At 39.4% G+C, this 23,647-nt stretch overlaps 3 protein-coding genes and 1 long non-coding RNA gene across 7 annotated transcripts; 3 read left to right on the top strand and 1 right to left on the bottom strand.

Annotated features, from left to right (window-relative positions):
- The first annotated feature begins 329 nt into the window (after positions 1–329).
- Positions 330–5,696, top strand: LOC137737213 (Pentatricopeptide repeat (PPR) superfamily protein). 4 transcript variants are annotated; one of them, XM_068476635.2, is made up of 3 exons: positions 330–3,842; positions 4,386–4,664; positions 5,162–5,696. In XM_068476635.2, the coding sequence occupies exon 1, from the start codon at positions 469–471 to the stop codon at positions 3,757–3,759; it is 3,291 nt and encodes a 1,096-aa protein (XP_068332736.2). In that variant the 5' UTR covers positions 330–468; the 3' UTR covers positions 3,760–3,842; positions 4,386–4,664; positions 5,162–5,696. The 4 variants fall into 4 exon arrangements, with proteins under 4 accessions (XP_068332736.2, XP_068332734.2, XP_088539163.1 ...); XM_068476633.2 differs by having other exon boundaries at positions 340–3,842; positions 4,578–4,664; XM_088683037.1 differs by having other exon boundaries at positions 340–3,842; positions 4,572–4,664.
- Positions 5,697–6,170: 474 nt separating this feature from the next.
- Positions 6,171–10,977, bottom strand: LOC137737008 (oligomeric golgi complex subunit). Its single transcript, XM_068476349.2, has 9 exons — positions 10,185–10,977; positions 9,906–10,013; positions 9,756–9,823; positions 9,341–9,464; positions 9,121–9,267; positions 8,774–9,037; positions 8,378–8,662; positions 7,703–7,849; positions 6,171–6,886 (listed from the first exon to the last, which is right to left on the bottom strand). The coding sequence occupies exons 1-9, from the start codon at positions 10,602–10,604 to the stop codon at positions 6,377–6,379; spliced, it is 2,073 nt and encodes a 690-aa protein (XP_068332450.2). The 5' UTR covers positions 10,605–10,977; the 3' UTR covers positions 6,171–6,376.
- Positions 10,978–18,168: 7,191 nt separating this feature from the next.
- Positions 18,169–21,849, top strand: LOC137737157 (putative splicing factor 3A subunit 1). The gene is made up of 3 exons (XM_068476547.2): positions 18,169–18,334; positions 18,988–21,137; positions 21,263–21,849. The coding sequence occupies exons 2-3, from the start codon at positions 18,993–18,995 to the stop codon at positions 21,530–21,532; spliced, it is 2,415 nt and encodes an 804-aa protein (XP_068332648.1). The 5' UTR covers positions 18,169–18,334; positions 18,988–18,992; the 3' UTR covers positions 21,533–21,849.
- Positions 21,850–22,100: 251 nt separating this feature from the next.
- On the top strand, positions 22,101–22,885 carry LOC148691796 (uncharacterized). Its single transcript, XR_015954753.1, has 2 exons — positions 22,101–22,202; positions 22,606–22,885. It is a non-coding gene; the product is annotated as an uncharacterized LOC148691796 (long non-coding RNA).
- Positions 22,886–23,647: the final 762 nt, after the last annotated feature.

Here is a 23,647-nt window from a genome sequence, read left to right as displayed (position 1 = left end):
CCGTCCTGTCCCGTCCCATTTCGTTCCGTCCCGTCCCGTCTGCATACCAAACGATAGCTAGACACAACAAGTGCATATAAATTCATATATAAATAACATCTTTTTAATCATACAACTGTTAATTTTAATTGATTATTTATATAAACGGTTCTGAATGGTTATTCCAACCTAAAAACCAAAACCGAAACCTGTCAAAACGATTCAATCCGGTTCTTAAAACTATATTAACTTTTTTTAATCAACATAATTTTTTACAAATTATTTTGTCACGGTTTAATTCGATTTCACGGATTATGCCCACCCTAACGACTAACGAGGCAATCCAATGCTCATAGGCTCATTAGCGTCACCGCGCAGTAGCATGGAACAATTTCGCATGTTTGGTTAGCCTTCGAACTCAACTCCCCCACTCAACGCTTCGAGGGGAAGCAGCAGCAGCAGCAAACAAATTCAAGAAATTCCCAAATAATGATAATCTTCTTCTCCTCAATCTTCCACATCAAACTAATCCGATCCTTCTCTTCTTCTTCATCTCCTTGCCGAACCAACCTCCCAGAACCACCACCTCTTCAAACTCTGCTCAAAAGCGGCTTCTCTCCCACTCTCAAATCCATCGTCCAATTCCTTCTCTTCCTCTCTCGAACCCGCCGGTTCGACACCCTCGTCCACCTCTTCTCCCAAATGGAGTCCAACCAAATCAAAGGCAGCGCCCAAACGCACGCAATTCTCACCTGGGCTCTCCTAAATTTGCAGAAATATGAAGAAGCAGAGCATTTTATGAGGACCCGGATGGTCCAAGCTTCGAGTTTGCGGCGGAATCGGATGTGGGACTCTCTGATTCAAGGCCTATGTGTCAACCGGAAAGACCCCGAGAAGGCTTTGTTGGTGTTGCGGGATTGCTTGGGGAGCTACGGTATTTTTCCTTCTTCTTTCACTTTTTGCTCGTTAATTCGTTCGTTTAGCAATCAGGGGGATATGAGCAAGGCAATTGAGGTGCTGGAGTTGATGACTGATGAGAAAGTTAAGTACCCTTTTGATAATTTTGTTTCTAGTTCAGTAATTTCCGGGTTTTGTAAGATTGGGAAGCCGGAAATCGCAGTCAAGTTTTTCAAGAATGCTGTGGATTCGGGAGCTTTAGAGCCTAATGTTGTGACTTATACAGCACTTGCAGGTGCTCTTTGTAAATTGGGTAGAGTTAATGAGGTTTGTGATTTGGTTTGTAGGGTTGAGAAGAGAGGTTGGGCATTTGATGTTGTTTTCTTCAGTAGTTGGATTTGTGGTTATATTTCGGAAGGGGTCTTAATGGAGGTATTTCAGAAGAATAGAAAGATGGTGGACAAAGGCATAAGACCTGATATAATTAGCCATAGTATTATGATAGATGGGTTTTCCAAGCTAGGAGATGTGGAAAAAGCGCTTGGTATTGTAATAAAGATGAGGAAAGATGGGTTAGAACCCAATTTGATCATGTATACTGCCATCCTGTTGGGGTTTTGCAAGAAAGGGAAAATGGAGGAGGCATTTGCTATTTTCAAGATGGTTGAAGATTTGGGAATTGTAGTTGATGAATTCATGTATGCAACTTTAATTCACGGGTCTTGCATGAGAGGAGATCTCGATGATGTTTTTGATTTGCTACATAAAATGGAGGAGAGGGGGATTAATCCAAGCATTGTCACATACAATACTGTAATTAATGGATTATGCAAATTTGGGAGGACATGCGAGGCTGATGAGATCTCAAAGGGTATACTTGGAGATACAATTACATATAGTACGCTGCTACATGGATATATTGAGGAAGAAAATATCACGGGGATTCTTGAAACGAAGAGGAGATTGGAGGAAGCCGGAGTCTACATGGATGTTGTTATGTGTAACATACTTATCAAAGCACTGTTCATGGTGGGGGCATTTGACGATGCTTATATACTATACAAGGGAATGCCAGAGAAGGGTTTGGTTGCCGATTCCAGTACATATTGTACAATGATTGATGGGTACTGTAAAGTTGGTAGAATGGATGAGGCACTTGAGATATTTGATGAGTTCAGAAGGACACTAGGTTCCTCCGTTGCATGTTATAATTGTATTATCAGTTCGCTCTGTAAGCAGGGAATGGTAGATATGGCCACAGAGGTATTTATTGAACTCAGTGGGAAAGGTTTAGGTTTGGATGTAGGTATCTATAATATTCTGTTGAAGGCAATTTTTGAAGACAATAGTGCAGTTGGAGTTATAAATTTGGTTCGACGGATTGATAGTTTGAAGACAGAAGTGTATGATATTGTTTGCAATGATGGCATCAGCTTCTTGTGCAGGAGAGGTTTTCCTGAGTCTGCATGCGAGGTGTACTTGGCAATGAGGAGGAAAGGGTCAGTTGCCACAAGCAAAACTTACTGTTCAATTTTAGAAGGTCTTATCCATGATGGGAAAGGGTGGCTAACTCAATCTTTCTTGACCATCTTTGTGAAAGAATATGGCCTAGAAGAATCCACGGTAAGCAAGATTCTAGCTTACTACATAAGTCTGAAGAATGTTGATGATGCTTTCTGGTTTCTAGACAAAATGAAGGATAAGCCTGCAGCTGTCACTTTGCCTGTTAGTCTTTATAAGACACTTATAAAGACTGGTAGGGTTTTGGATGCATATAAACTTGTCATGGTGGCCGGAGATGGTCTACCTATCCTGGATGCATTTGATTATTCGCTTATGGTTGATAGTCTTGGTAAAGGAGGACATATCAGCGAGGCATTAGATCTGTGTAGTATTGCTAAAAATAAAGGAGTGGCACTTGATATCATCACTTATAATTCAGTTATAAATGCATTATGCCGCCAAGGCCACCTTGTTGAAGCATTTCGGCTATTTGATTCATTAGAGAGAATTAATTTGGTACCCACGGAAATCACATATGCTACATTGATTGATGCCTTACGTAGAGAGGGGTTTCTTCTGGATGCCAAGGAGTTATTTGAGAGGATGGTTCTCAAGGGCGTTAAGCCAAATACACATGTTTACAACTCAATTATTGATGGTTATTGCAAAATTGGAGATATGGATGATGCCTTGAAGCTTCTTTATGAATTGGACTTAAAATCCCTCAGGCCTGATGAATTCACTGTTAGTATTATAATCAATGGCTTTTGTCTAAAGGGTGATATAGAAGGAGCTCTTGAATTCTTTGTTGACCTCAAGGAAAAAGGTACATTACCTGATTTTTTGGGTTTCTTATATTTACTAAGAGGTCTATGCGCTAAGGGAAGGATGGAAGAAGCCAGAACCATCTTGAGAGAAATGCTCAACTCCCAGTCTGTTTTGGAGCTAATAAATAGAGTTGATGTTGAGGTCGAAACAGATTCATTAGAAGGTTTGCTTGCGTCTTTATGTGAGCAAGGCCGTATCGAAGAATCACTTACTGTCCTTAATGAAATTGGGTGCATGTTTTTCCCTGTTAGAGGTTCACCTAATACTCACCAACAATTTCTTAAATTAGACAAGCCTTATGACAGGGAGCCTTCTGGTATAGTTGTTTCAAATTCTGTAACCTCCACCGGTTCAGATTTGGATATTCAGCTTTCTGAAATGAAGAAAGTAGAGAAGGTGGCGGAAAATTATGATGGTGGAGGGAGATGGTCTCAGTTTAAAGATTTTGACGATTGCTATAAGCAAGTTGCGACGCTCTGTTCATGTGGGGAGATACAAAAGGCTAGTCAATTAGCAAAGGAGATGGTTTCTAATTTTGGCAGGGCCAGTTAATATAATAGAAAAATCCGGCTAAAGTGATGTTGGAACCTTCTTCCCCTTCATTGAGGGAACAGGTGCCATGCATGCAGTTGCAGGTATATTTTTTCGTTCTTTGAAAGTTTGCCTACTCTTTCAAGTTAAATAATTGTTGATTATTTGTGTTATGTATATGGGCTCTGTTTATTCATTTCATTGTGTTATGCTATTTAATTTTTTAGTTTTGGAAAGGCATATATGTATTGTTTCTGAGCAATCTTTCTTTGAATATATCCAATTGATAATATGAATGATCTTATACATTCACTTTTTCACGATGGTATCTGAAAACTTTTGGACTTCCGTTGGTTTTTTTATCAGTCTTGCAGATAAGCAAACATATTGGTTAAAAGTTATAAATTAACTACAGACTATGCTTTAATATATTGGTTTTGATACTGTTTTGATTTGCTGTTAATTTTTCTTCTTTTTTGGGCTTATGCAATCTCTGTGTGTGTTTGCGCGCGCATATATGTGAAAGCGTATTTATATGTACGCACATTCTTACATATATCGATGTGTATATACATAACATAGATAGTATATAAAAAATACTTCATTGGATGATTATGCCCTAAAGTATAAGTTTTAGCTTGCAACAGAATACTGACAAGCTAAACGGTTTCAGCTGGTGGAACTTGAAGCATGAAAATTGAAAGCGATAGTAATACATAATGGTTTTGCGCCAGTTAAACTTTGTGTGGCATCATTAAGATGAAAACGTAGCCCTCTACATTGTTTCAATTCTTTGTTTGTTTTTCTTTTGTGTGTTTGAATTTATTGGTTAGTTACAGAAACCTGCTGCACAATATGGCATTCAACCCGATGCTGCCCTTGGCGTTGATACATTGGGAAAAACTTGACGGATGTTTGTGTTTCAGGTAATTTACTAGTTCAGATGCGTGAGTATTAGGTTAAACTCTCATCCATTTTTTTTAAACTTTTGACCGGAATGTGTGGTGTTCTTTTACTTCCCTGAATTATGGGCTGCCTATTCTGCTCGGCCTTCAAACTAAGTTACAAATTTTATTTACATTTTCCATACTCCTTTCGTAATAACTAACCTGGGATGATTATCATGCTTTCTTTGTCTTGTTGTTTTGCCGGTATTTGTAAAGTACCATATGCATTTTATCGGCATCTGAAAATTTTTCTTTGAACCTCTTGCAGGTTCCTCTGTAATAAGTGCAAACTGATAATGCTTGTTGCACATATCAGTTTGTATTTTAATGCTTATTACGGCATATATCGTCAACTGAATCCTGTTCTTTCGTTTATTTCTTTGCTAATAAATTCACGTTACTGGTGAATGATCATGTTTTCTCAAGGAGTTTTGGTATCTATACGTTGAGCTAACAATATCTCTCTTTAATCTCAGCCAAGGGACTTGGTGCAACCGAGTGACACTAGTTGGATTTAATCTCAACAAATGATGTCTGGTGAAACCAACCTGCTTCTCTATGAAGAAAGGTGTTTGCAGAATCATGCCAATTGTCGCTCAAGTTCCCGGGATGCGGATGTTGATCAGTAGATCTGCCAATTCGTTGCTGTAAATGCAGAAGTGAGGAACAAATTTAGCAAGCTTTGGTGAATGGTGTAAGCACTGTTCTAAAAATTATCGCCTAGGCGGCTGGCGACCATCCCGATTAATTTTTAGGCGTTTAAAAATTAAAAAGGCGCGCCTAGACCGAATTAGATGTCTGCCTAACTTGTCCAAGCGCCCGCCTAGCCCGTTTAGACCTGCCTAGGTCGTGACTCCCACTTGTACAAAAAATTGATAAGTTTCATTTTGCGTTTTATTTTTTCAAGAAAATGCAAGAGACTTGTTAAATACTTGAATGAACGCTCATTATGTTTTAATACTCAGTCTGTATCCTAATTCGTTATAATTTATAAGTTATTTTATTTTGCAATTTATGTATCACAATACAATTATGTATTTTTTTTTAAATATAAATAGGTAGTTATTTATACAATATCTAATAAATTTACTTAAATCCGCCTGGTCAGCTTGGCCGTCCAAGCACTAAATCCTAGCCCGTCACCCCGACTGACTAGCCACACATTGAACGCACACACGAGAAAGGGATAAAACGCAAGGAACCCTTGCCGCTTCGTTCTATTGCGGCTTCTGTGGTTTCAGTAAAACTCAAGACCGTTGGAAAGCTAAACCCAAAATTCCGAGCCTCAACGAAGTTGTATAAGAAAACTTTACATTCGTATCAATGCGTTAGCAGAAAACGGAAAATTTGTTCCCCTGTTTTAACAACGACATTGCATGCAGGGTTTTCTCCATTGCCGCTGGAGTTTGTCATCCACACATCAATTAGTCCAAATGAGCACAATTGTTCACGATTCCACGCATGTGTCATTCGGCGTCAGAGAAATTCAACTGAACAACTTGTTTATTCCATTACAGAGATTAATTTACTTGCATACAATTCTTCCTCTGCTAAATAATATTAACATTTCACAATCGCATATCCAACAAAACTTGTTCGACAGAGATATGAGTTTTCAACAATCTGTTTAATAGAGAATGAGAAAATCTGAGAGTAACACAAATGTAAGGGGGAGAAGAAAAATCAGTGCTTCATATTCCTAAAATGGTCCTTATCTGGTCTGGAGGATGCCTCGCCAGTGACTTAGGATCTGAGTAGCCATTTTTGGGATCCATAATTGCCTCGTACGTAAGGTCATATGCTTCGGCCAATGATTTAGCCACTCGGATACAAGCTTCAGAACGCAACTTCGGAACCTGCATCTGCTCAAATTCAGGCAGGGAACTTTCACTTCCCAAGACAAGCCCAAAGAAAGCCTTCAAACACTCGGAAAGAGATGCTGGAGAAGTGTCATCTATCTCTACCAAAGGGGTAGTGCCAGTCTCCCTGCTGAGTGAGTCACGGAAATAAGTCATCTTCTGCGACAATCCGCATCTTTTAAGGATCGTATCGACTTCATTTTCTACAAGGGCTTGCATGTGCTTATCTATCATCGTCCCGAGGTTCTTCACGTATTCCACTGCGACCTCATGCCCAAGCAATGGTTGTTGGATGGCACACAAACAATTGATGAGGAAAATCTTAGAGGATGTTTCACTAGACTGCACCAATCCATTAAACAGGTATTAGGACGAAAGCAGTGAGGAAGATTATGCACAAGTGACTCACGATCCAATTTATATATCATTAAATACAGGGACCTTTTATTTTCAAAAAAATACACCAATTTCCCGTGTCATGGCTGGTTTTTGATAATCTAATATTTGCAGATAGGGTTCTAGTACCAAGGTCCTTTTATTATATCTAAGATTCTAAAATCCTGAGGAAAGTATAATAATATCTTTGGTACCAGAATTTTCGGCTTTGTAGCAGAGCATGATAATCTCATAAATCTAGTTTTAGCCTTAAAGCTTTGACACAAAAAAAAAAAAAAAAAAAAAAAAAAAAAAAAAAAAGCAGCAGTCTTGAAGCATAAATACAGAATAAAGCAATTGATCAGACTATTGGAGTGCGTCACAAAAATCTTTGAAACAAGCATGAAAAGGGGTAGTTACAGAAATTTCTAAGAATAAGAACCCATCATTGTACTTTTGGCTAGTTTGGAAGTAATTTTAAAATGACTGAAAGTGCTTTTAGCAAAAATGTTTATGGGTTTTAAGTGCTTTTCCAGTATTCACTTGCATTTTTATTAAGAATTGGTTCCAAAAACATTTTCACCATAAGTGCTTTCAGCCATTTTAAAAGCACTCTTTTTGGGTATAGATTGATATGGGATTCATCATAACTTAACACCAGGAACAGATACAAACTAGAGCTGACGAGAATTACAACAAAATCTAACAGTAAGCCACGATATCCTAGGACTGGCTGGAGATTAATCTGAAATTAGAGGCTAGGAAATTAATGAGAAAAGAAACCTGAGACGATGAGGCAGAATTGCTGTTGGACAATAGTGCGTCAACTGGTGATTTACCAAATTGACCTAAGTCAGAACTCATCTTACTTCTTCTTGAGGAGTGGCCAACTCCCTTGGACTTGTGTGCCTCTGCAGCTTGCTCACATATCTGCAATGGTAGAAGCAAGGAACTTTATTAAAACTTAATTCAACATATTTAATAAATTAAACGTCAATCTCAGATCTCAATTTCTGACTGAAAAGTTAAAGAGACTAATTTTCACTTGGAGTGCATCAGCACGGTTTTGAATCCCTTTAAATTTGTAACATGATTAATAAAAGAGGTACAACAAAACAATTTTCTAGGTATGATGTTTCAAGATATGACTCCACACTGCGAGTCTGCAACAAGTTTTGGCTTCCAAGGCCAGGTGTGCCAACTTAAATCGTTTACAGGAGTGGTTCTACCAATATAGAGAGCATCTGATTGAGGGATTACACAAACTCAGAACAATAGGTGCAAAGCACTCAAAGGAAGTTCTCAGTAAGTTTGTTCTAATTAATGGGAATGTGACAGTTTTGAAGCAGATATGACTGGACCAAAAGACTAATGTCAATGTTGCTTTGACCAACATGAAACCAGAAGCAAGCTTATCAATCATGCCATTCACATAACGAAATGTCCAGCACAACGCACCTTAACAATGGGGTCGAGTAAAGCAGATATGACTGGACCAAAAGAAGGATCTTTGCCTAAAGTTGGAAGCATCATGCTGTTATGAGTCTCAACTATTTCAAGCAACAGTGAGACTCCTTCCCTTACTGCTGGTGGAGGGGAGAGATCAACAGAAACAAGGGGAGGGTACCTCAAAAGCTTTTCCCCTCGGGTTTTCAGAATATCAAAGAAAGTTTTCTGAGCAGCATCTTTAAGTGTCCACAATGTATCAGATAAAGCTGTTTCTCTCCCAATAAATTCTGATACCTGCAAGTAGCAAGTAGATAGACAGCCATATATTAGGAAAAAAAGAAAAGAAAGCCAGATAACATGTGGAACAACTTATTCCATTGATGAATAGGAAAAGGCATCACTTACAGTGTGACTGTAGAACTCCAGGGTATTACTTAGTTTGTATGAAATTATGAGACTGGACTGGGACTGCAAAACTTGTTCAACCCTTACTTTAAATGGCCGGCAAACTCCCTCAAAAATTCTATCCATAACAAACATCAAATCAGATTCTGTCTTTCGAGAATCACTCTCAGGGCTCTTGGAGAACTGGTTTCTGGTTGGACTAGTATCTCCTGTAGCATCTGGATCCAGTAACGCAAAGACAAGTTCCCGCTCAGATGCTAAGGCCTGCAACAGGAGCAAGAAAAGACAGATGATGAATATAATTCACAAATGGAAGTGCAACACAACCAAGATCTTTGTTTTCACACCTGATGTAACCAGCCTAACATGTCCCCAACATATCGTAAGGGATCATGAGCATGAACTTCAATCGGTCGAGGCATTCCACCAGGTCCTCCACGTGTAAGAGCACTGATAAACCGTCTAAACAATGCATTATGCCTCATGTTTGCTACCTAGAAGATTCACTGACAAGTGAATAAGCAAGGTAATAGATAAAAGGGAGAAATGGTTAGCACAGAGAATCACCTCTTCTGCACAATACTTAAAAAGCACAGGCCTTTCCTTGAGGCAACGAACTGCTGTTTTCAAAAGATCATCAACTTGAGGATTATCAGAGTCACCAAGTCTTCTACATTCCGCCTGAACCCACCTAAAACACAGGAATAATTAAAGACTCATATATCATATCTCATCTATCCCAGCAGAATGGTAGTCTCAAAATTTTGAAACAATTATACATATAGGTAATGTTCTCAGTTCTCTTGCCGTATCAAAGAATGCTACATTGCCATACTGTAATCTTGGCCACGTATGTAAACAAGAATTCACCTAATTAGTGGTCTAGATTGACAGTCTTCCAAGATAACATGTTAGACCATTCGAGAAGAGAAATTGACCTCGTACATATGCATATTAAGGAAGATGATAAGAAAATAAAAACCTGCACAGGCGCTCGTACGCTCCCTCTTGGTAGACAGCCATCATATCCATGAGCTCCAGACCGGCACGCTGCAAGTGAATTGTAATTGAGTAAGTATCACCTTTCATGTCTCCTGGCTCCCGAAAATTTTTCAATGAGAGTAGAGAGTACCTGGTGATGAGTCCTCAAGAGCAATTTACAGTTGGCATGAATTTCTTGAACATGATTAAGCGCCTTGAAGAAGTTTTCATTCAGTTCTTCATCCCTCAATGCACTTATCTAACAAACCCAAATCAACAAATCAACCAACTGATTCAAATCTCAACACAAATCAACACCAAAACCCAAATCAACAACTAAATCAATTGATGCAAATCTCGCAACAAAAACCCAAATCAATCAATTGAATCAAATCTCAGAACTTATAAACGCAAATGGTTTGATGGATACCTCTTGATTAGAGAGCTGGTAATCGCGGAGGAAGCAAGAGACGATCTGCTGCCTCTGGGTGGTAACGTTGAGCTCCTGCTTGAGCCTTTCGGTGGTGGCAATAATGTCACCAGTAGTGGCGGTGCAGCTGCTGAGAGCGACGGCGATCTTGTCGCAGCTAGTGGCCAAGGCACTGACCTCGTCCTCCACGCGATCCAAGGCCTCTTGGGCTGCTAGGGAGGCCTCGAGGAACTCGAGGTTGGTGGCGAGGCCTCGCTTCTCGATGGTGGATCGGAGGTTCCGCCGCGACTGAGGGGTATTTTCGGAATAGAAAGAAGAGAGGGTGTTGAGTGAGGCCAGAACATCGGGGGAGTCGGTGCGACACTCCAAGACCTTCTTCAGCTTCCGGGACAGTCCCGGCGCCAGCGTCGTCGTTCCCATTTTTAGGGGCAGTCAGGTGGCGGAGTGGTGGCAGGGCAGAATGCTGTGTGTGTCGCAGGCGATGGGATGGCGGGAGATGGTGGATCCAGATGCTGAAAATATAACAAAATAATACATATCAATATTCTTTGGGGAGATGGTGGATCCAGATCTAGTAATATTATCGCACATTTAATCAATCTCTCTTTAATTTACACCAAAAAACAGTGTTACCGACGGTTTTTTGGGGCAAGAGTGTTCACACATTTTAACTCCAGTTTTGTTAATTTTTGCCTATTGATTTTTTCTAATTTATTTAATTCCACGATTAAATATTGAGAATGATTAAATAAAGGCATATTAGGAATTGATATCTAGAAGAGAAACTTTGTATTACTTAGAGAGTAAGTTTTTCTCCTATTTATTACTATAAATAAAGGTACAAGCAACTAGCGAATTAATACACAATTCCCCAAGTCCATTCTCCACTCTATTTCTCCCCATGCCACACCTAAATATAGGTCACAATACGTTATCAGCACACTCTTCACGCTATGCTAAAGAAAATTTATTCGTCTTGAGGAATATTACTATTCAATTATTTTAATTGATTAAATTTTGATTTTCTTGAATTCATTTACTTTTATTGATTCAATTTATTTTTCTTATGTTGAACGTGATACAAGCTTTGGAGATGGAAAACCGAAATTAAAAAAATAATTTTTTGCATCAAACCAGTTCATCAATGTCATCACGCAATCAGGTTTTTCCAGAACAACGATTTTTATCTTGATATTTTTGCAGCCCTAATAACATAAAAATTCACCATAATGCATGACCCAACTTTACGTTTTTCGAATTTTAGATTCTACATAAATTGTGTATGCATTAAAATCATAATCTTATTGAATTATATTGAATATGCATGAATTGAATTATACATGCATATAATTTAAAAAAAAAAAAAATTAACTAGGGTTTCGAGAACCCAACCCAGCGAGCTGCAGGTTTTGAGTCGCGCTACCATAAAGAGACACGGAACTGCAATGCACTAGAGCATAGCTTTGCTGCGCTGAGAACCTGAGAACACGACGCTGTTTTGGCGCACGTCATCCCCAACCCAGAAAACCTACCCTCGCCAGAAGCCGAGACCATGGCTTTGCTGTTCTTTTTGAACATCATGACCTGCAGTCGTGTTAGTTTAGGTTTTCACATCGACTGCAATGACGTTCTTTGAATTTCCATTGAAATTCATTGAAATCAAAGATTCCTTAATCGAATCCCTTGGGTTCCACACATCCCCGATGTCGAGGACTTTTCTCCATCATTATGACTGATTCTTGGATAAACCACCATGCATTGAACTCGCCCTAAGTTTTCCAGACCAAAAACATGGCCGCCTGAAGTGGCGGGGCCGACTTTCTTCTCCAACGAGCACACCCAACAGCGGTTAGGATGTTTCCTTGGTCCACCCGTGCCCTAATTGGGCCTTGGTAACTCGGCCTGTAGCAAACAAGTTTTTTTTTCTTCCTGGGCTCGCTTGCAGCTACCTAGTGCAATTGCTTTGCTCGGCCCACGTGTGTGGTGCTCCTATGTGACGCACCGCATTGGATTGCACCCCTAGGGAGGCATTCCGATTTATCCTACATTGTATCACACAGGATCTCCACCCTTGTTTTTAGGCCTTCTGTTTTCCCCATGCCTTGAGCATGTTTGTTGCAACCCAGCAATGCTAGGAAAGCCTACTGCCTTCCTCATTGGCTTTGGCATAGGCCTTAAGGCACATATTTTTTATGCTTTCGTGGACTTTGGTCCATTTTGGGCCACCAAATTTAATCACCTAAATTTGTTTTTTTAGGCACTATTAGCTTTATATTTTTCGCCCAATTCTTTCCTTTGGCCCGAAGACCAATAATTAATCAAATCACTATATATTCTTGCTTACATGCATTTTTCAATTGATGTATATTTTTGTCTTGTATATATTGCATTTGTTTGCATGTATTATAAACTTGAAGTTCATACTCCCAAACCCGAAGTTTCGAAAAGTGCCATAGAGACCTGAAGTTTGTTAAAGCGCAACACTCATGTTGAGAGCGAAGTTCTCCATGCTTAAATCTGTTTAAATCAAACCATATCTTAGAACCTGCATGTTCTAACTTTGTTGTTTATGGAAAATTTATTTCCTAAACATCAATAACATTCTTGTTTCCACCATTCAGCGTTTTGTTGAACCTTAACAAGTTCGATTTCACTGATTTGGAAGTTTCGAACAAGAAACTACTTTATGTGGATTCAAGATGTGACACCCTGCTTGATTATGATTAGTTGTGAAATCATTGTAGCCAGTTATGGTGTGGAAGAGCTGAATAAGCCTCCGCCCTGATCTTTATTTGAAGACTTATGCCTGAAGCAAATCAAATGGAAGTACCTCACTGTTGAAGACTCCATGGCTCTTTGACTCGCCATGGACTGTTTCAAATCATGCAAAGATGAGTTGCCCAAAGTAAAACATGATTGAATTCTTTACGTCCATGAATTGGTACAATTTTGAAGTTTATATCCGATTGAATTTTTGACTAGAAGAAAATCTTTCTCGTCCTTCTATATCTAACTTGCTCCTAAAATAGCATTATACAGAGCGAAAGTTTACCAAATTCTCAGATCTGATTACTACCACACCTGTGAGAGAAAGGTACCCCAACAATTCGACTGGGAGATACCAAACGATATAGACCCAGTTTCGGATGAAGTCTACCGAATGGTGGTGCCTTGCTTCGGCAGGGATGCACCGACTTGCATGCTCTGCTTCGGCAAAGGTGTATCAGATGTTATTGCTCTGCTTCGGCAGAGGCTACCGAACTGACCCCTCCAGTTTCAACTGGATCCTACTGAACCCAAGTCTGGGTTTGTCTCTCTATCTCTCTCATACAATAATTTCGAGTTTGTTTTACAACCTATGGTAGAATCTGGGCCTACTAAGAGGTGGCATCATGCCCGAAGCGTGATCCTTGGCACCTAAGACCTAAAAACTTCAAGAATACAGAATAGTATTCCCGAACCTCAACCTTGCAGAATCTAACTCTATTTTGACATAATAGATCATTGGTTATGCACTTTTCCATGTTTTTACCAATGTTGTTGAGGAGTACCATTCCCATAGTCAATCTGTGAGACTAATTTTACTCCACTTAACACATTTGGCAAGCGAAGTTTGACATGGAAGGTTGTATTTGCCGAACCCCCTTATATATTTGTTTACTTGTGAACAATTTATTTTATTCTCATATTTAAGATTGGTGTTTGGATGTCACTATTGTTCTCGAATAAAAGTTAATTAACAAAAATTACCATGTGACTAATACAATTAACTCATGCTTAGGTATGTTTTGTAGGAAATTTAACAGTCTGGTTCTATGCTAACTTCATACCTAACCATCCCTTGACAACCTTTCAAGCTTATCCAACCTGATTGTGGGGCATGACACTGTTCTATACTGTCCAATGGTACTAATTTTACCATAAAGGGAAGCCTTATACTCACTCGTTCTGAAAGAACGTCTTTTGAGCTTTAAGGATATTCGAGAGCATTATTACCATATTGAAACCAATGTAGAAAATGGAGTAAAATTCCTTCGCATATTACCATATTGCACTTCTTGCGAATATAGTCAGCAGCGTATTCTAGACATGATGAAACACTTGACAAGTAGATTACACCCATTTAGGCCCACTGTGTGGCCCGCCAGAAATTCAAAGGAATTTTCTCTGTAGATGTACGTTTGGGATATCTAGGATGATCTGTGATCCACCGTTTTAGGCATCCTCTTACCAGAAGTAAAGACATCATACATGGAAGCGTATCATGCCTTAGCACCCTCCAACTTTTCTACAAAGGATTCAAGGGGACATTTATGGACTGATTCAACCACCCTGTGGACTATTTAGATACTTTATAGTACTGGTTGATGCTTCTACACGTTGGTCACACATATGGCTGTTATCCACAAGCTACATTCTCCACACTAGTGGCTTAGATTAACAAGCTCAGGCTTCACCACCCTAATCATCTGATCAAACCTATTTGATTGGATAAGTTGGAAAATTTAGATCGAAAACTTTCGATGGATATTGCATGTCGGTTGGCTTTTTGAAGTTGAACATCAAGTACCCCATGTTTATACCCAGAACAACCTAGCAAAAACATTCAATAAACGCCTTCAAATGATTGCACGATAATTGGTCATACATACCAAGTTCTCTGATCCTTGCTTGGGGCCATGCAATATGGCAAGCAACCATGTTGGTCTGCCTGAGGTCGGTCACGACCCAACCTTATAAAGCCTGTGTCAGTTGGTTACCATATACGAACCCGACATATCACATTTGTGCATCTTTGGTTGTGTTATGTCGGTTATGATTCTCCTTCTAATATTCGTTACTTAGAACCTTTTGACAAACGATCTCTTTACGGCTCGTTTTGCGAATTGTCACTTTTATGAGACAGTCTTCATGCCGTTAGGGGGAGATAAGAACGTCAACATTCCTACAGAACGACGCGAATTATCATGGACATCTCTACTATGTCTCATCTCAATCCCAATCTAGATAGTGATAGTATAACTAGACACTTCCGCTGATCTAGTAAAAAGTGACGAGATCATATATACCAGCTGCAAATGTGCCTACAAAGATGTGTACCAAATGTACACGGATCTTCATTCCGAAATTAGGAATGCCATTACTGTGGCTGACCCTAGTATACTAGTGGCTAGCCAATCAATCTGTTCTACACCAGAAACATGGTAGATCACTTAGTTCGAGGATTCACTTCCCTAAAATTAGAGGAACATGGCATGAACGAATCCGTCCCTTGATCGCTGTCTCAATCATTTCCATCTCATAAGATTAAATTTGGATTACTCCTGAGACCTGAAGTTCTTGGTCCAATATACTAGTTTGGATGAGATATGGAATTGGAATGAGATTATCATAGATGACGTTTCATTTATATGGTAACTACCAACATAAATGAAAAGCAACGAACTACGTTCCATTGATTAGTTCGATGTAGAACTGATTGGTTAACTAGAAGAATCAATCTATGACGAATGAGATGAATGAAATAGTATGAATGACGCCTTGTGGCGCAAGGCTTCTTTCATACGCCATGTGATTAATTGCAGCATTACAAACGTGGTTGTAGTATCTTTGGGATCTTGATACGAAAACTACATGGAGTTTCCAAAGGACTTATATGTATTGATTCAAATAGTTCTTGACCACAAGAACACCCTCTCGGTTTTGATGAGGCCTTCACTTTATGGATGCAGAACTATCCAGGCGGATGTGGTATACCCGTCTAAGTGAATATTTGATTAGTTAGGAATATATGCCCATGCATGTACAAAATCCAAAATTGCTAGAGTTGAGAATACTGACTCGCACCTAAAGTTGGACTTTAAGATGGAAGATCTTGGGAAAACTAGACATTACCTTGACCTGAAGTTTCGAGCTAGTTCTGATGGTATTTTGGTCCACACTCAAACTAGACCCAGAAGGTGTTATGTCTAAGTATACCTTGATCATCTGTACACTAGATGCGAATGAGACCTTTAAGGAGGATATGGAGCATAAGGTTCCATATTGGAACGTGAGGCAACCATATCTAAGTACAATTGGCGTTTGTTGTATTGAGCTCAATGCACTAGATTAGACATCTTATGTATTGATAATATTTTGGCATAAAGCAGCATTGCGCCTACATGCTACCACTAAATTGGTGTTAAAGACATTTTTCCATTACTACGGATTTTGGCTTATCTATCCCTATGCATCTCAAAATAGATCACACCCCCCTTGATTTTCGGAATGATGCCTACCTTATGGATTCGCTGAATCAAACTAACTATCTGACCGTACAAGGTACGTTCTCAAATGGTTATGTCTTTACCATTAAGGAACACTGCAATATCTTGGAGGTCAACCAGATAGACATTTGTTGTGAAACCTTTGAATTGTTCCAAGACTCACTGTATCTCATCACGTGAGAGATATGGTTAAGAAATCTTGTTGAGCATATTCAAAATCTCTACGATTTTCATCCATCGTTGAGTCCTAACAACGATCCATGAAGACAACGCTGTATGTATTGACCAAATCATGATACATCTAACAAGTGAACGCCAAGCATATTATGTCTACGTCAACATAAACATCAGAAGATTGAAGTTAAGCAGTTTGATCCCAGACAACCTTGCCAACCTATACACGACGTCACTGTCGAAATCTACCTTCCAGAAGCTTGTTCGAGGAATTGGTATGCGTAACTTTCTCACTTGTGATGCTTGTAGTTTCATTTCGAAGTTTTGTCAAACTCAGGGGGAGTATCCAGAAGTATACCCGCTTGACCTTAATGTACTATTTTTCCTACGATAAGGAGCATTTTTCCCACTGAGTTTTTGCTACCTGACTAGGTTTTGACGAGTCACACATCCTGGGTTGGTCATACCCTTATGTACGTTCTACTTGCGTAACGAAGACGTATAGTTTTGACTTAATGCAACTTCTTACTTTTCTCCTTTGACTATGAGCTTTTGTCCCACGTTGGGTTTTGCCATAGCGATGTTTTGTGAGTTTTACCACCCATGCATTCTTCCGTTTGTTTTGAGACTCGCATTCGTTACTTGTACCGATTAGACGAGACGACTTAATCAACTGCTTCTACATTTGCCTGAAGATTCGATGCGCCATCTATTGGAGTATTTGCACATTCAGGGGGGAGTGATGTGACATAAGTTCTAATACATATTGTGATTGTGTAAATCCTAAGTAGAGATAGATTAGGAATCCTTTGAGATCTAAAAGATCTTTCCTAATAGACTTTGTATTACTTGGAGATCAAGTTTCTCTCCTCCTTATTACTATGAATAAAGGCCCAAGGACTGATGAATTAACACACCATTCCTCAAGTCCATTCTCCACTCTCTTTCTCTCCATGCTGCACCCCTCAGATAAATATAGGTCACAACAAAATTTTCAATTTTTTTTGTCTGCAACAAGCGGTTCAAAAACCACCATTCCCCACTTCTATTTTGTCCATCATCCCAACTTCTATTTTGCTATGCACAATTCCAACAAACTAAAAATATTACTTTTCAAAATCAATTTAATAAACAAAAAACTTACATTTTCATTCCATATAATAATATATATCAAAAAGAACAAAGTTCTTTCCAAACAGAAAAATAACCTACATGTCCAAATAAAATAAGTAACACATGTAAGTGGTAGATTGTTTTGATAGTTAAAGGTATGATTTTGATAATTTACCCCTAAAAATTCCAATATACTTCCCATTGAAAAATTTGAGAAACACCACCATCCATGGTCGTTGATGACCTCAAGGGAATATTTTGAGCTCACATGGATGGGTTTCATTAGAAATAATGAAAGAGTACATCGGTGTGTTAGGCTTTTAGTTGTTGCGTGTAGAGATAAAAAAAATGAATATTTATTTTCTTTTTATTATTTATTTAAAGACAAATTTGAAAGTTTAGTGGAGAAATTTTTTTAATTGGATGTTAAAATAAGATAAGTCGGTCCAAATAAAATCTCCCATGAATAAAAAAACACGGTTATTGCAGTGCATATTTCGTTAGCATAAACCCGCTCATTCATCCTCTCTCTCTCACACAGAGTAGGGCTTCGAAACCCTAGAAGAGGTGGAATCATCTGGTTAGAACCCTAAGGTACTCTCTCTCTCTCTCTCTGCCTTAAACCCTAATACTTTCGTCCTCCCAAAAGTTCTAAGATCCCGTTTGTCGCCCACATCGGAAGTACAGGGCAGGGCAGGGCGGACGAATCTCTCAACTAGGCTTTGCTACAAAATTTTATGTTTGTTTTGCTTAATGGTGCAATCGTTTTTATTTTTATTTTCTGGTGCTTGATTCCTATCTGGGTTTGAGGTTCTCATTCAATTAACACTAAATTTTTGAGATTCAGAAGTTATTATTCCGAATTGGGTTTCCTTTTACTTCGAAAAATAGAAGATTTCTTTGTATTTGATAAGGATTAGTGTCTATGGTTAATACTGTATATATGCAGATGGGTTTGTCGGATTTTTTTAGTAATTTGGATGTCTTACTTTCAGTATGGCTGTTTGTGTTCCCATCTTTTTCAGATCCATCTTCGAAATTTGGCTATCAGAGTGAATTAGTTTTCTGTATTTAGTAGTATGACAGCTCGGTTCTTGCAAAATTGGTCTTATGCGTATATATAAATGCTTCGACATTTAAAATGAGTGTTTTTGGAATTGTAATGTGCAGGTTGTGGTTTGGACAGGGCTGTTTTTATGCCTGTTAATTAGCCGATTTCATACTAAAGTGTTCTGTTTTTTCTGTAGGGAAAATGATAGGGTCCATTTTGCCCTTACCGGCTCCTCCTTCTGATGGAGACCTTGGGCCTCTTCCGGAATCCCAAGTGACTGAACTTAGTCAGGATGAGAACCAATTGAACGAGGAGCTGAGCAAAGCCAACTCTACTTCAGTTGCAACGCATACCAGGGCTATTGGTATCATACATCCTCCTCCAGACATTAGAAACATTGTTGACAAAACTGCCCAATTTGTGGCAAAGAATGGACCAGAGTTTGAGAAAAGGATTATGGCTAATAATACCGGAAATGCAAAGTTCAGTTTCTTGATTTCGACAGATCCCTACCATGCATATTATCAACATCGGTTGTCTGAATTCCGTGCCCAGAATCAGTCTTCTGGACAGCAACCATCTACACAGCCTGCAGATTCTGCTTCACCTGAGTCTGCCCCACCAGCTCCAGCTGCAGATGGTGAAGCAGGAACCCCAAAGCCTGATCCCTCTGCCCAGTTTAGACCTGTTCGCAAAGTGCTCGAACCACCACAAGCTGAGGAGTATACTGTTCGTCTTCCTGAAGGTATTACCGGGGAAGAGTTGGATATTATTAAGCTCACAGCGCAGTTTGCAGCTCGAAATGGGAAAACATTTTTGCAAGGATTGACAAGCAGGGAAATGAATAACCACCAGTTCCATTTTCTGAAGCCTATGCATAGCATGTTCACATTTTTCACTTCTCTGGCTGATGCATATTCTAAGGTGTTGATGCCTCCGGAGAATTTGCAAGATAAGCTTAAGAAAAGTGTTGCAGACATGACAACTGTGCTCGAAAGGTGTGTCCATCGACTGGAGTGGGAGCGTTCACAAGAGCAGGCAAGACAGAAGGCTGAAGATGAGATTGAGCAGGAAAGAATACAAATGGCTATGATTGATTGGCATGATTTTGTTGTGGTTGAAACAATAGACTTTGCAGATGACGAGGATGAGGATTTACCTCCTCCGATGACCCTTGAGGAGGTTATAAGGAGAAGCAAGGTCGCTGATATGGAAGAGGACATTGTTGAGCCTGGTAAGGAGGTGGAAATGGAAATGGATGAAGAAGAGATGCAACTTGTTGAAGAGGGCTTGAGGACAGCCAGACTTGAAGAGAATGATGATGAAAAGAGGAACGAGAATATGGTGACAGAGGATCCAGAACCACCAATGAGAATTGTGAAGAACTGGAAGAGACCTGAGGACAGGATCCCTGCAGAAAGAGACCCTACAAAGTATGTCATTTCCCCAATCACTGGAGAGCTCATCCCTATCAATGAGATGTCTGAACACATGAGGATTTCTCTCATTGATCCAAAATACAAGGAGCAAAAGGAAAGGATGTTTGCTAAGATTCGGGAGACTACTCTTGCTCAAGATGATGAAATCTCAAGAAACATTGTGGGGCTTGCACGAACCCGTCCTGATATTTTTGGTACCACAGAGGAAGAAGTGTCTAATGCTGTCAAGGCTGAGATTGAGAAAAAGAAAGATGAGCAACCAAAGCAAGTCATCTGGGATGGTCACACTGGAAGTATTGGCCGCACAGCAAATCAAGCAATGTCGCAGAATATCAATGGAGAGGACCAAAATGATGGTCTTAACAATGATGCTAGGAACCTTCCTGGTCCTGCAGCTCCTCCTCCAAAGCCTGGTGTGCCTTCAATTCGTCCTCTTCCTCCACCACCTGGTCTTGCCTTGAATCTACCTCGTCCTCCAAACACAGTCCAGTATTCTGCTCCAACTAGCGGCGGTCTCCCTGCACCTCCACCAAGGCCCCCGGTTGTCCAATATCAATCAATTCGACCACCTGGACCCCCAATGCCCATGAGTTCTGGACAGCAGCCCCTTATGCTCAATCGACCACCTCCTATGCATCCATCCATGTCCATGAATGCACCTGCTATTTCTGTACCACCTCCACCTGGTTCTCAGTTTACACCAATGCAAGTTCCCCGACCTTATATGCCTCTTCCTGTTCCTCCACCTACAATGCAAATGATGCCACCCCCACCTTTGCCTCAGGGAATGCCTCCACCGCCACCCGAAGAAGCTCCTCCACCGCTTCCAGAAGAACCTGAGCCAAAGCGGCAGAAGCTTGATGATTCAATGCTTATTCCAGAAGATCAGTTTCTGGCACAGCATCCGGTATGGATTTCTTCCTGTCCTTGTCTTTCTACTGTAAATTCTTTAGTTAGTGTTGTGCTATTGTATAATGGACTGTTGGAAGCCTGACAGAAACTATTCCGTTTATATTTTATTTTTGGTTACAGGGACCTGTTCGCATCACAGTATCTGTGCCCAATGTTGATGAAGGTAATCTAAAGGGACAACTTTTGGAGATCTCGGTGCAGTCTTTATCAGAAACTGTTGGTAGTTTGAAAGAGAAAATTTCTGGGGAGATCCAGCTTCCAGCAAACAAACAGAAGTTGAGTGGAAAACCTGGTTTTCTCAAGGACAACATGTCACTTGCATATTACAATGTTGGAGCAGCTGAAACACTTACTCTTTCATTGAGGGAGCGTGGTGGAAGAAAGAGATGAAAATATTATCTGCCCGAGCGATTAAGGTTTTTGCTGGAATTTTCTAGTTACCATGAGAATGCGCAATTTATCATGTGGGGTTGTTTTATTCTACTTTCTTTGATTTTACATGGGAGATCATATGTTTGTTTTGTATTGACACAATGATTTTGCTAGACATATTATTGTTGTCATTAAACTGATTGCTAGTGTCGCATCTACTACAGATTTGGTGCCTCAGGGAGTGTCTTTCAAGGACAATGGGAAGTAGATGAGTTTCTTTTACTTAGCCATAGCAAGTTATCTGATTATATATATCTACTACTACGTTTTGCAAAGCAGTTCTTTTCCTAGGATGCATGTGCCGCCAATGGTCTTATTATGGTTTTGATGTCCTTAGAAGCGTTCTCGGTGTTAGAAAACCTTTGATTATTTTGAGTTAATTTCATTCCTCACAATCAATTATTATGCTGAAAGATTTTGCTGTTAGCGAAGGTTGATATTTGGGGTCTTCTTTTCTAGTATTTAGTTTGAATTTGTTGAGTTAAGCCACATTGTGCATTTAGCAAAGAGCACAGAAGCTTGTGTTATTTTGCACTGATGTTATCCGTGAACTACAGGATAGAGGCTTTAGAGGTACTTGTGGCCATAAGTGGGTCTGTGCAGCCATTCTATAAGCATCCTCAGCAAGGTAAGATGTGTTTTCGTCTTTCCATTTTCATGTAGAATTCCTTGTGCACGCCATTTCTTTTTGCAGCATGGACTGGAACCATGGGGTTTGATTGCAGTAACCATGTCTAAAGGAATGAGCAGGATTTATAATTTTGTATTTTCTATAGGATTATTAGAGCAGTGGTCAAATAGCTCCCCTGGGTTATGCTTGATATTAGTTTTAGTTTTGGTCAAGAAGAGGCGCTTTTGCATTTCAAACCTCACTTTGACCCTTTTTCCTTGGCCATTTATTGGAAACTAGAAGAAAAATGTCGTCTGTCGAGACGTCCATGAACTCTTATATATCATATGCTGTTTTTGGTTACTGTTATATTCTATATCGAGATGTACTTTGACAATTAAGGAAAATCTTGACCGTACAGAATGCTTAGCGTCATGGTCGTGCATGAGGTCCCCTGTGTCTGTGTGAATTGCACAACAAAGTCTGCAGGGTCCAAATCCAAGTCTTGTCCACCCGAAATATGTTCAGCGTCGTGGTCGTGCGTGAGTTTAAGTTTAACCAAATAGGATCAACGTTCTCATGTTTAATTTTTGTATCACATGTGTATCAGTGAATGCAGTTGGAATCGATCATTTGTTACACTTATCAAAAATGGCTAATATGACACGTGCGCCACGTGGTGATGTACTCGTACCATGTAAGTTGTTCTCCTATTAGAGAGAAATCACCAACACAAGTAGGTCTCACTGTCATGTGGTCCACAAAAGCTCCATGTAAAATGCAAAATACGGTAAGAGTATCATTTTTGTATAATAAAAGAGGACGATAACAATCAAAAGGGAGTTTGGAATCAATCTTAAAAAAAATGCGAGGGTTGATTGCCTTATGCAGAGGAGAGGGATTCGGGAGCGGGAGAGACTTGGAAGCGTGAAAACTCAACGAATCCCGATTTGGGAAAGGCATAGATTCACTAATTAAATACATGCTAAAAATATTAAAATAGATTACATATAAGTAAATGTGCAAAATTATACAAATTTTAATATTAGTTTTCCTTTTAAAATAAAAAACACAGCTCCTCCACCTTCCAATTAGTCATCAAGAATCAGTAAGATCGATCCAAAGCCATTACCCTCAGGCAGTGGATGATCTAGGATTTTTAATTTGGGGGGTCCCAATAATAAAGGTCAACAAATTTATAGACAAAAATAACATTGAAAAGTTAAATATGATACATTTCATTCAAAAATCATACACAATACAACATTTCAAGCTATAAAATCATAATTCAAGCGTCTACGATGAGGTTTCATAGTCTGAAAATGTTCTATGATAGCTTCATTACCCATACATGAAAAAACATCTTTCTCAATATAAACAAATAAGATATCACTCAACCATGGATCTCTTATTAGAAGTTGTCCATCAACATCTTATATAATTTAATTAGGATTAGATTAGAA

This window comes from Pyrus communis, chromosome 13 (assembly GCF_041283825.1).
Source record: "Pyrus communis isolate YQ-2024b chromosome 13, ASM4128382v1, whole genome shotgun sequence".
NCBI lineage: Eukaryota > Viridiplantae > Streptophyta > Magnoliopsida > Rosales > Rosaceae > Pyrus > Pyrus communis.
This window is presented reverse-complemented; position numbering and strand designations above follow the sequence as displayed.

Coding starts and splice junctions, on each gene's coding strand:
- LOC137737213 (XM_068476635.2), top strand. CDS start 469: ATGATAATCTTCTTCTCCTCAATCTTCCACATCAAACTAATCCGATCC.
- LOC137737008 (XM_068476349.2), bottom strand. CDS start 10,604: ATGGGAACGACGACGCTGGCGCCGGGACTGTCCCGGAAGCTGAAGAAG. Junction 9,824..9,905: donor TCTTGAGGACTCATCACCAG/GTACTCTCTACT, acceptor ATTCACTTGCAG/CGTGCCGGTCTGGAGCTCAT. Junction 7,850..8,377: donor TACTCGACCCCATTGTTAAG/GTGCGTTGTGCT, acceptor CTACCATTGCAG/ATATGTGAGCAAGCTGCAGA.
- LOC137737157 (XM_068476547.2), top strand. CDS start 18,993: ATGATAGGGTCCATTTTGCCCTTACCGGCTCCTCCTTCTGATGGAGAC. Junction 21,138..21,262: donor AGTTTCTGGCACAGCATCCG/GTATGGATTTCT, acceptor TTTTGGTTACAG/GGACCTGTTCGCATCACAGT.